Below are 12,987 nucleotides of genomic sequence, written 5' to 3'. Positions count from 1 at the left end.
ACTAAAGTTAGTAGTTGATGGTGGTTTGAACTAAAGACTGTGCCACTAGAAATGGAGAAAAGCAGACTAAGTAAAGATGGAAGCCCATGTTGAAGGCTGGATCAAGATTTTCTAAGGTGTGGTGGCACATGCTTGTAATCCCAGCTACTAGGGAAGCTGAGGCAGGAGGATCGAGAGTTCAAAATCAGCCTGGGTAACTTAACTGATACCTCATCTCAAAAAAATATGGGGATGTAGCTTAGTGGTGAGCACATGCCTAAAATATGCAAGGCCCTGAGTTCAATCCTCAGTGTTGCCAACTCCCCCACCCCCAAAAAAAGACTTGCTAAGACTGGATTAGATGTGGGGCTGAGAAAAGAGGATTTAAGGAAGATTCCCAGATTTCTGGTTTCAGTAACTGGATGGAATGGTGCTGCCATTCTCTGGACTGAAGTTGGGCAACAAAAGTTTGGATTTGGACATAAAGATATCTAGGAGACACCTGAGTGTCAATGTCAAGTGAGCATTTGGAATATACAAATACAAGAATTCAAAGGAAGGGAAAGATCTTACTTAAGGTGTCTAGACATTTTAGGCATAAAGAGGATAAATTAAGTCACAGGAACATGTGATTCACCTGAGGAAAAAAGACACATCTCTACATGATCACCAGAGAACATAGGGTAAGTAAACAGAACCTCTTCCCTTGGCACAATGAATAAGGAATTAATTACCTTGAGATGCACTGTCGAAGGACTTGATGAGGGTTTTTACTGTAGGAGTTGGCTCTGAGGAAGTTGAAGATCTTCTACTCAGTCCCATCCCTTGCCTTAAGGCTGCCAAATCTCTCTCAACAGCATTCATGTAGTTGTATACCCGGCCTCGCTCCTCCTCTTGCCTAAAAATAACACGGAAATACAGCATTTGCACATATGTATGAGAAAATACACATTTTCCCTCTCCCATTAGCATTAGAAGACATTAGTTTTGTTTTCTTTTGTTTTAACTATATCGGTTAAGCAGAGTAAATTACCTGGTCTAATATTCTCATTTGCTTGATAAATACCAGGAAATGATATTAAAAATTTCATATCAAGTTATCCTAAGCAAGTTAAATAACCATCAAATTCCATTTTCATCTAAATAAGTATCAGGTGAGGACATCAGTAATCAATTAGCAGTAAAATGGGAGGCAGACTGGCCACAGCCTGACTCAACTAAGAATCTCTGGTTCTATGCTGCCAGGAAGGCCTGGCCCTTCTCAGGAGACTGGGAATTTACCAGCACATGTAGACAATTTATGCTGGCTCTAGCTTAAAATGTTGTGCTTGAACTTGGAAATACAAAGAAATGAAACCAAAGCCCGTGCTCTGAAAGATCAAAACAAAACCGAACTACTGTTGTCTCCAGACAGAATTTCTACAAAGAAAAAAAAAAAAAAAGCCCAGGCCCATATTAGAAACATGAGTCCCCTAGGAGCTCAGTGTGATATATCCTGAGTCATCAGAAAAATCAATGCTATTTCATTTCTGGTCCTCTTCACTTACTGAGCTAACACACGTTTTCATCTAGAATGAGACTGCAGTTGCAGAATTTGTACATCATAACAACTATCAAGTACACTTATAGGGACAAAAATTAAGTCAGTTTTTAGGAAAGTTTTTCTGTGTTGGTCATTTGGCTCTCTGGAAGTTTTTTGTCTCAAGGTGTACCAGAGTCCACATGCAGCTACTTATCATGACTAGAAGTTTTAATAATCCATAATAACGATTATAATTTTTTGGTCTGAGAACCCCTTCCCATGCCTAAAAATAATTGAGGACTCCCAAAAGCTTTTGTTTATGTGAGTTACTTCCAGTAAATGAATTGAAACAGAAAGTAAATAAAATATGTAATTAATCTAAGCCAGGTGTATAGCGTACTCCTATAATCCCAGATCCTCAGGAGACTAGAGCAGGAGGATTCTGAGGACAACCTGGGCAACTTAGAAAGACTGTCTCAAAATAAAATAAAAAGGGATGAGATGTAGCTCAGTAGTAAAGCACTTGCCTAACATACATGAGGCCCTGGGTTCAGTCTCTAGTCACACACACACACACGAAGTAAACATAAAAGTAAACTCAGGACTTACTAACCTGATACAAATATTTTAACTATATTTATAACTATATTTCTTAATAAGAAGAGTAGCAGTTAAATATCTGTTTAATGTCTCATATAGAATATAGCTAGATTTCTTTTGTATTCAATCTACTGAGATATGAAAAACTGCAGCTCTTGAAGAGATATGTGGTTAAAAAAGGGAAGAGTATTTAAAAACCTTTTTAGATAACTGGTTATTCTTCAATACTACACTAAAATGCAACATTTCATAGTTACTGAAGAGTTGGTTGTGGAACATGGGTGTAACTCAGTGTTAGAGCACCTACTTGCCTACCATGCAGGAGGCCCTGCGTTGATACCTAGCAACACACACACACACACAAAATTTAGTTCAATGTGGAATCTTAAACCATAGAAACTTTCCCAATTTTGCCCATTAAAACCCAGTGGTCTGTCATGTACTTTGAAAGAATCTTTTACCCATATGATCCTGAAATAATATATATGTCTTAAGGAAAATATTGGCTCACTGCATTATACAGATTTTCCAAATGCTTATCTTTATACAATATCACCAATTACCTCATTAAAAACAAATAGGCAAACAAACAAACAAAACAACAACAACAACAAAAAAAAAAAAACCTCTTTAAATATGGGAAGCCACCAAGTTTACAATGGCAGATAAAAATTTTCCAAAATCTTAACATTGACCTGAAAGCCCATATTTTATCACTGACAACAAATATTGTCAGCTTTTTTCCTTTATAGGAAACACCCACCAAATATCGAAATGTGAATGCCTGTATTTTTTCCGCCAATCATTCTCAAGTAAAAATGGTGCTACATTTAAAAAAAAAGTGGTTCAAACTAAAATGATCATACAGTGCTCTCCTCAAGGCAATCTCATACTTGGGTACACATAGATAAAGCAGAAGTGCTTTATGGGTACTTCCCATTTGGTTACACAGGTTAAAATTAGGGTAACTCGAGGACTGATATTTAATAAAATTAAAAATTTACTCCTTCAGGAAGGACAACTTGAAGTTAAACCTGCCTTGTGCTTTGTTTAGGGCTTTTTGCCCCTTATTATTATTATTTTTTTTAATGTCAGAGTGTGATGCTGTCAAGTTCAATGACAAAGAGTACAATTTGGTGCCAAGGCCTTGATTTATCAAGTTTACATCTGCTTTTTACTATCAGTGAAAAAGCCAGCAGAATGAAAAGGATCAAAAACCTGTTAGTATTATACATTATGAAAATGATACTTATTGAAAATGTCTTCAGGGGACCCAGGAGTCTGTCCTCATACTGAAAACCACTGCTCTTTTAAGATGCTGCCTCTTTCTGAAAAATATATACCTCATATATGTCATAAATATGATGAGCTTTAGGGATCCTTAGTGATCCTTTAAGGCCAGGTGCAGTGGTTCATGCCTGTAACCCCAGCAACTTGGGAGGATCACAAGTTCAAAGCCAGCCTCAGCAACTTAGCAAGACCATGTCTCAAAATAAAAAATATATGGGTTGGGGTTCAATCCCTGGTACCAAGAAAAAAAAAATGATCCTTTAAGAGCAGAATTTCAAGGCTGGGAATGTAGAGCACTTGTCAACAAAGTTAAGAACCTGGATTTAAACCCCAGCACTGCCAAAAAAGGAAGAAAAAAAAAAAAAAAAAAAAAAAAAAGGTAGAACTGCGGTCACACAGGATAACCCTTGAATAAGGCATTTCTAATAATGTTATTCATTTAATAGTATATGGGAGGAAAAAAAGCAATACGATACAAGTATTATACCAGTGAAGAAACCACATCCTATACTTCATTTCAAGTTCTGTTTAAGTCAGAGAAAGATTCTTAGCAACACTTGTCTCTGGGCCGTACACTAGGGCTAGGTAATAATAAAATAACTAGACTTCCAAAGATATGCTGTTTTTCTAAATTATTTTCCTATGTCTACTTAAAAATCATTCAAAGTAAGTAATAAATTTTAAATAATCATCTCAAACACAAATTACTATCCCCCAACTCAGAAGGAATCTTAATTGCAGAGCTCAGAGCACATCATAGATGCCACCTCATCCAATAATTTTTATAGGTTTCCAATGATCTCTGTGTTTGTTACATGGAGAAATGTAACACTACTATGGAGATTTGTCAAGTTATAGGGAAAAAAAAAAAAAGTGAAAATTCCTCAAGTTAGTGACAGAAACTTACTTTGCATTCTTTACTTGGGTTTCCAAAAATACTAGCTGAAGGTTACTGATCATTGCCCTAAGTACTTTGCAGGCATTATCGCATTTACTCCTTACATCAGTACTGCAAAGCAGCAATACTGCCACCATTTTAAAGATGGGAAAACTGAAGCTCAGCAAAGTTGAGGTGGCTGACCAAGATCACAGCTAGTAAGAGGCAGAACTGGACAGGAACTTTGTCTGATCACAAGGCTACAGTCTAAAGAAAAATAACAGGGCTGGATCATGGGATTAGGGAAAAGAAGAGTTATATTGTACCCTTAAGTCAGACACAATTCTAGTTTCCTCCAGAGTTGTTGATCATTGATCAACACAGACAACAACTCTGAAAGATCCAGAGACTGTTATTTTACAGGTATCATAAATTAAGGCCAGGAAAGATTAACTTCTACTAGGTCTGAACTCAACAGGGTCAACTCTCACATTCTTTGCATAATACCATGTCACAAAATTGGGGTTTAAATGTTCTCTATTGAAACAGCACACAACTGTTTTCTCAGAACATACTTGCGTGACTTGATTTCCTCCAATTCTTTTGTGAGTTTCTCATTTTTTTCTTGAGCCTCATGTAACCGGCGCTTTAGATCACCAATCTCCTCTTGGGCTTCAGATTTAATGTCATTTGCAATGACTACTGCAGTCTGGAGATCAGCTTGAAACTGCCGCCATTCCGCAGATTCCTCCTATATTAAAAAACTAAATTTTTATTTCCAAAAGAGAGCAATGAAGATTTATTTAAAAGCAATAAAATTTGTTTATGATTAAATTGTTATAATGCACTCTACTCCTAAATGAGGATTCATTTTTTTTTTAATCATGGAGAATTGCTATTACCTATTTCTAACAGGCAATGCAACTATTATTAGAGAACTTGCTCTTAATGAGGAAAAGATTTTCCAGTTGATCTGCCTACTGATGCATCAAGCACTCAGAGTGCTCAATAAATATTAATGATAATCATGTCAAGCCTCTCTTCCTCTGGCAAGTTTCAAAGCAAATCTTATGAAAAATAAACATCATCCAAAATTTAGAGCTTTACCTCTGAAAGCTCAAGAAGGTATATAAATGGTATGTGAACCATACAATGAAAAACTATAAATATCCTTACATCAAAAACTAAAAGAAAAAAAAAATCAAAAGTAAAGGAAAAGGAAGAGGAAGCCAGAAGAAAAACACTGAACTTAATATAGGCAGACAAAATTATACAAAGAGGCAGTAAGGAACTGGATGGTCTGTTGCTTCCCACAGTCATGGGAGGATGTGGGTGTGGCTGGATGGGGAAGTCTCCTTGTCACCTCCACCAGAGCCACAGCTGGGCCACACCCAAGCCCTCTTATCCCCAAAGCAGTTTTCTGACATCATGCAAACAGCCTGAGCAACTGTGGCATGACTTAAACTCTAGGATTAGCATTCTCCCCAGTCTCCACATCTCAGTGGCACTGCTAGGCAAGCTCATCAAACCCATGAATAAAGAAAACTCATGTAAAAACAGCCTAGTTTGAAATACTTTATAATCAAAATATAACACATTTCCTAAATCCATCTTCCTAAAATTACCACCCATAAATTACTAGTATATTCTTCTACCCCAAATCTGGCACCAATCCCAACTTGAAAGGATGGCATTTGGATTTTGTCCAAAGCCCAATGGGACCAATTCACCACTGTATCAAAAACTTAAGGTGAATGATAATGTAGTCAGATTTCAAAAATTCTGTTTTCTAAAAGGTGAGAAAATTTTTCTTTCTTTTTTTCAGTACCGGAGATTGAACCCAGGGGGTGTTCTACTACTGAGTTATATCCCCAGTCCTTTTTAGTTTCAATTTGAGACAGGATTTTGTTAAATTACTCAGGCTGGCCTCAAATTTACCATCCTCCTGCATCAGCCTCTCAAGTCACTGGGATTACAGGCATGTGCCACCATGTATGGCCGTCTAAGATCATTAATACATGAAGACTTATCCTACCCGAAGTCTCCTATGGAGTGTCTTGATTTCTCTTTCCATGTCATGTTTTTGGTCCTGGAGTTTTTTAACTGTATCTGGAAAACACACACACACACACACACACACACACACACAAGTTGAAACACTGTTAGAGTTATGTTCAAAAAGAATAATATAAAGAGAGGAGATACTTACTAGATTCAGAAAAGTTATCTTGTCCAAAGACTTTATTTTTAATAAAAAAAACTTCAGAAACAAAAAAGAATGTTCCAAGTATTAACCAATATTACTTTCTAAGGAATATATGAAGTTAAAATTACAGTTTCTAGATCATTTCCTTCCTAAGTGTTTTAATTCTAAAACTTTTTTTTCACTTATTTTGTTTATTTTTTTTATGTGGTGCTAAGGATCAAACCCAGTGCTTCACATGTGCAAGGCAAGCACTCCACCACTGAGCCATAACCACAGCCCCTAAAACTTTTTAAAAAGTTAACTGAAACCATACACATTGTTGGCACATAACCAATCAAAACAACACTGGCTGCTATTAAAATATGAACATTTAATCATAAGGGTTATCAATCTAAAGTATGCAAGTGTAACTTCCTTTTCACACTGGAATATATTCCAGAAGAGTGAATTAGTAAAAATTAATTATACAACAAATTACATAATCCCCAGAAAGCTTCAATTAATTTATTTGTTCTTTTTAGATATACATGATAGTAAAGTGTATTCTGACATATTATACAAACATGGAGTATAACTTATTCTAATTAGGATCCCATTCTTGTGGTTGTACATGATGTGGAATTACACTAGTCGTGTATTCATACATGAACATAGGAAAGTTATGTCCGATTCATTCTACTGTCTTTTCTATTCCTATTCCCTCTCCCTTTCCTTCATTCCCCTTTGACTAATCCAATGTACTTCTATTCTTTCCTCCCTGACCTTACAGTGTGTTAGCATCCGCACATCAGAGAGAACATTCAGCTTTTGGTTTTTTGGGATTGGCTTATTTTACTTAGCATGATATTCTCCAACTCCATCCATTTACTGGCAAATGCCATAATTTCATTCTTCTTTAAGGCTGAGTAATATTCTGTTGTGTATGTATACCACAGTTTCTTTATCCATTCATCTGTTGGTTCCATAGCTTAGTTACTGTGAACTGAGCTGCTATAAACACTGATGTGGCTGCATCATTCTAGTATGCTGATTTTAAGTCCTTTGGATATAGGAGTGGGATACCTGGGTCAAATGGTGGTTCCATTCCTAGTTTTTGAGCAATCTCCATACTGCTTTCCAGAGTGGTTGCACCAATTTGCAGTCCCACCATCAATGTATGAGCATACCTTTTTCTCCTACATTTCCATCAACATTTACTGTTACTTGTATTTTTCATAATTGCCATTCTGACTAGAGTGAGATGGAATCTGTGTTGTTTTAATGATAGGCCTTTAAAATGGAATAAATATATAAATGGTAGCAGTAAGAAAAAGCAATGGTACAATCATTACCTAGGATTTTTTAAAAATGAATATTCTATTGATATAACTTAACTACTGATTTTCAGGGTCATCACAGCTGTAGATATTGGTGCTTCTGAGTAAATAACATTCTATCCCATTCCTTATACTTAGGAATGGGAAACCAGGCATAGAAAAAACCTGCATGCAATAATAATAATAATAAAACCTTGCTCCTGGGGCTGGGAAGATAGCTCAGTCAGTAGAGTGCTTGCCTTGTAAGCACAAGGCCCTGGGTTCGATCCCCAGCACCCAAAAAAGCAAACAAACAAAAAACAAAAAAAAACAAAAACAAAAAAACCCCTTCCTCCAGCTAACAAAATTCAATTTTTAAATCATACCTAAATGAGAGTGCTGATATTTTTTTAGATGGCTCATCATCTTCCTCATCCAGGTTCTACCAGGAACCTGTTCTTCTGAGACCTCTGTGACACTGTGCCTTTTACTTAATGTTGGTACATTTGTGTCCTTTCTTCCTTCCTCCTCTCTCCCCCCTTCCTTCCTTTTCTTTTCTTTTCTTTTTTTTTTTTTTTTGTGGTACTGGGGATAGAATGTAGGCCATGTGCATGTTAGGCAAGAGTTATACACCACCAGCCCTGATACAAGTGCTCTACCACTGAGCTGTATTTTCAGCCCTGATATTTTTTAAATGGCATGAATTCGTTTCAGTAACATGAAAGATGAGAATATTTATAACACTTACATGTGTAACAATTATTATGATAAACATACAATAATGATCTATTTTCTAAAGCTGGATAAAATGTGGGGGGGAAATCAGGTCAATTTTGGTAACCAACAGTTAACATTCTCCCATTCACTACACCAAATTATTTAACAAAAGTCAGGGCGTATGAAATGAAGTAGTTAAAATTTACTCATGAATACAACATCTCATAAATACCAGGCTTTTTTCTAGGAGCTGAAGACATAGAGAAAAGATAAAAGATAAATAATCCCCACATTCTTAGAGACAGAAAGGACAATCTAGTGTTGAGCTAGGAAAGGAAGATAATTTCATATGCAAAGGATTAAACTTTAAAATGCCTCATGTGTCAACTACTTCAAATCCCATTTAACCTGAAAACTGAGGGTCAAATCCGGTCTGATTATGGGTAAAGTGGACACCAATGTGACTATACATGTTCATTACTCTACTCTCTTCCATCAACAGGAAGAAGGGCTCTAAAACCAGTGAGGGAACTTAAGGCTCCTTGTGACACTCACATGGATGCTTTCAGGATTCGGGTGCTATATCAGACATACATAAACAGGTTAAGGAAAGAAGTTGAAAACACTGGAGTTTGCCTTTCATTTATACTATATCCATTTATATGCAAGAGATACTTTATAATTAAAATAGAGAAGCAAACAAAAAATATTAGAAGTGTAATTTCTCTTGAAATTTGCTAAAAAATTGTTTTCCTTTTCTTCTGATCAAAAAGGATACATCTACTTATATTTAGACATAATTCACAGAAGACAAACGATAGTAAGTCTTACTATAGCTCACCTTTAACACCTAGCATCTTGATCTCAGTTACTTTTAAGAAACATGACCATCTTAGACAAATCATAAAATTCTCAATTTCTTTCATTTCATTTGTTCTTATCATTTCTCTTTACCAGCCTCTATAGTTCTAGCCAGAGAATTCACTTCATCACTATTATTACGAGGACACTCTTCTTCTGCTGGTACTATATATTTATTATTTCCACATTTTGTTGCTTAATTCCTCTAAATAGAAGGAAAGCTGGCAGCCAGTCGACATTTTTAGACAGAATAAAGTACACTGTAAGTGTCTCTAGGGAATTTGATTTAAACTTTATAATCATGTCTTTATAAAGTGTTAAAAATGACAATATGCTTTTTCTTCCTGGAAACAAAGGAATTCATGCTAAAGTTCTTACCTTGAAGACTACTTAGCAAAACTGACATCTATCACAATTAATGATCACACAGGAAGGCAACATTATTTCAACTAGGGAACATTTCAATGCAGTTCCCTTCCTCTTTAGTCTTCCTAGTGTAGGGGACACTGCCATCTACTGTCTTCAATCCAAAAGCAACATTTAGTTTATCAAGTAACAGAACTATTATGATCCCCTTGTTTTTAAATTATAAATTATATCAATTTTTATAAAACTATTTTTATTCTAAAAACCAGGTAAATTGCTATTTTCATGATTAGGCCTACTTCATTTTGAACAATTCTGGGCACTGATGTGCCTGATTAATAATGGGGTTCATAATCTTTTCGCCACCAAAGACCTGTGATCCCAGACAAATCAAGAGTAATTCACACTGGCTCCAGTTATATACTCACCAATCATGCAACTGCATGGGCACAGGCCCATCCTGCAATTCTTGGGGGCATAAAATAATCATACTCTATAAGCAACCTTTTATACCCTCCAAATTCCTAGAAAACTCTCAGAATACTGCCACCAGTGCTTAGTTGGTCTTGCACCTGGTTAACACTTCCCATTGAACTCCAGGTGTGATTGTCAGAGAAAAGGCTAGGACAAGAGTAACCAGTCTGATAAAAAGACCAGTGGCTGGGGTGGGCAGCATGTTGACACAGGTCCACAGCTTTATCTCCAACACAGTATTTCTAATGTGGGAAGAAGATACAGATAAGTTTCAAATGAATTATACATTATTTTAATTTTACCCCCTCCTCAAAGTGCATAAAACTTTATTTTGATTTTAAAAGTTACACATGGAGCTGGGGAGATAGCTCAGTCGGTAGAGTGCTTGCCTTGCAAGTACAAGGCCCTGGGTCTGATCCCCAGCACCCCCAAAAAAAAAAAAAAAGGTACACATACATAATAAAAAGTTCAGAAAAGAATTAACAAAATAAGATTACCCATTATTTGCATTTGTCATATATACTTCCAGACTGCATATTTGTGCATATAGATTTTTTTTTAAAGAAAAACAGAATTTTTGTATTTATATTGCTTCATAAGCCTTACTTAGCAGCAGATAATGGATACCTTCATCAATAAATCCAGATCTTCAGCACCATTTATATAGCAACATAGCATTACATCAATTGAAAATGATTTCTTTCAGCAATCTCCTATTAACAATTTAAATGGATTCAGTGGGTTTTTTTGTTGCTGTTGTTTTGGGTTTTTTGTTTTTGTTTTTGTTTTTTGTTGAATACAGTGAATGTCTTTACATAATTGCTCAGATAGTATTTGAAGATTCCAAGAGGAGGAAGAAGTAATGAAAGGTCATTTGAAACTATCAACATAATCTAAATCAGTCCATTAGAAGATTTTGAAGCACACAGTATTTTTTTTTGAGACTTTACAAGTAACTTAATTTATTGTATTATAGAATAGACTGAAATCAGCATTTTTAAGGGAGCACTATTAAATCTGGCTACCACTTCAGTGTAATACTACATTTTAAACTTTTATTGTTTTTTAATGATAAAAGCAGCATACACAACTCTCTTATAGCTGGCTTTTTTCATCTGAAGGCATTTCCCCATGTTAGTACCCACAAATCTGCCTCATCTATCTTCACTGATAAAAGTGACAGTCACATTAGCGAGGCACTGTGTAAATGGTTTATTAACTAGATTGCAACTGTTGAAAATATGCAGTTTCCAAATTTTGTGATAACAAGCAACTCTGCAGCAAGCATCCATAGCCATATATATGTATTTACAAATTTTTAAGATTATTTATGAAGGGAACATTTCTAGAAATAGATAGCTAAATAAGTATACTATTAAAACTTTGATCAATACTCTAAAAATGCAATCATATTCCTTCCAATGGTACATGAAAGAACGCTTTCCTTTTCCCTCTTGCATGTTAACAATCTTTTATGTATATGCTAAATGAAAACTGACATCTTGTTTTACTTTGTATTTCTTGGTTTTTTAGTAAGTTAACATTTTGCTGACTTATCTATTCATATACCTTATTTAATGAATTGTCCTATTGATGCACAGACTCTCTTGTTACATCTGCTGAAATGTAACAAATATTTCTGTCAATGTTGTTTACTTATGGTATTTGGGTAGAACTGAAAATTGCAATTACACAGGGTCAAATATGAAATTTTTTTCTTTGTCTTCTGGGTACTCTGTCATGTTTAGAAAGGCCCTTCCCACCACAGAATTTCAGAGATTTCTTCTTCCAGTTTCTTCTGCTACTTCCCCAATTCTCAGCCATCCCTTGCTTACCATTGGCAAGAGAGCTCCAAGTAAAAGACACAAGACCTATATTAGACATGAGGGTCCAGCCCCCAACTCAGAAACTATAGAGGGTAGAAAAGATGCTTATGCTTAACTCCAAGCAGGTAAAGAGCATTAGGATGCCAACAGTTAAGTGGCTGATAAAGTCACCCTGACAACATATTCTGAGCCAGACCTGAGACCTCAATGCCACTCTTCTTGAAGATATCAGTCAACTTCATTTTGCTGAACTGGGGATAAAGTCATTGATTTTATTCGTTGGGCTCAGTTGATCTTTAGGTAGCTTTTTCTCTTAAGATATTAAAATGTCTAATAAGTTCTGGTTGGTGCTTTTATAAAAAAAAATAGTGACTTCTGCATGTATTTTAATGATTGTGGGAGTCACTATGCTACCCATAGTCCTCTGACTCCTATATAGTAAGTGGTTAAACGCTCGGCTGATGACACATTTCTACGGGGGGCTCCCTTCTGGATGTACAAGTGGGGATCAGGTGCTCCAATCAAGATGCTGACTGGTGGATCCATTTCACTGCTAGATCAAACATCCTTTCCCTTTGTGTGGTTTTCTATTCAAGACCACAGGCAACTTGCATTTACTTCAGGCACCAGTTCACTTCTCTATCTGACATCAAAGTCATTCTGGGAGCCCTAGGCACCCTATTCTCCCCTATACAGAAAAGAGTTTGAGCCTAGCAGAAGGCAGGGGACAAATAAACCAGCATCTGATGGGGGCAGGTTCTGGTACTCCTTCAGCACCAAGGCCTGTTTCTGCTGTTCTTCCAGTCCCCACTGTTCCTGAGTTGGTGGTGTTAGTGCCTTTATCCCCAACATTTGCTAGGAACATCATTACTCAAAGCATCAGTGTTCTCCTGGATGGTAAGTTTTTCTTTTCTGTTTGATTTCCCCATGTCCTCAATTCTATCGGCTTTTTATATTCCAGAAATTACTCAAAA

At 36.1% G+C, this 12,987-nt stretch overlaps 1 protein-coding gene across 2 annotated transcripts in view; it reads right to left on the bottom strand.

Moving 5' to 3' along the window:
• SPECC1L (sperm antigen with calponin homology and coiled-coil domains 1 like) overlaps positions 1-12,987 on the bottom strand; it is a 153,376-nt gene that overhangs the window by 78,754 nt on the left and 61,635 nt on the right. For both annotated transcript variants that reach the window (XM_079149700.1, XM_079149701.1), the window contains exons 6-8: positions 6,304-6,377; positions 4,844-5,019; positions 714-877 (exon numbers count right to left, since the gene is read on the bottom strand). In XM_079149700.1, coding sequence (XP_079005826.1) covers positions 714-877; positions 4,844-5,019; positions 6,304-6,377 — 414 coding nt within the window. The remainder of the gene's footprint in view (positions 1-713; positions 878-4,843; positions 5,020-6,303; positions 6,378-12,987) is intronic.

Source organism: Sciurus vulgaris (assembly GCF_902686455.1).
Source record: "Sciurus vulgaris genome assembly, chromosome: 8".
NCBI classification, from domain to species: Eukaryota; Metazoa; Chordata; class Mammalia; order Rodentia; family Sciuridae; genus Sciurus; species Sciurus vulgaris.
Note: the sequence above shows the minus strand (reverse complement) of the source record. Positions and strands in the feature narration are given on the sequence as shown.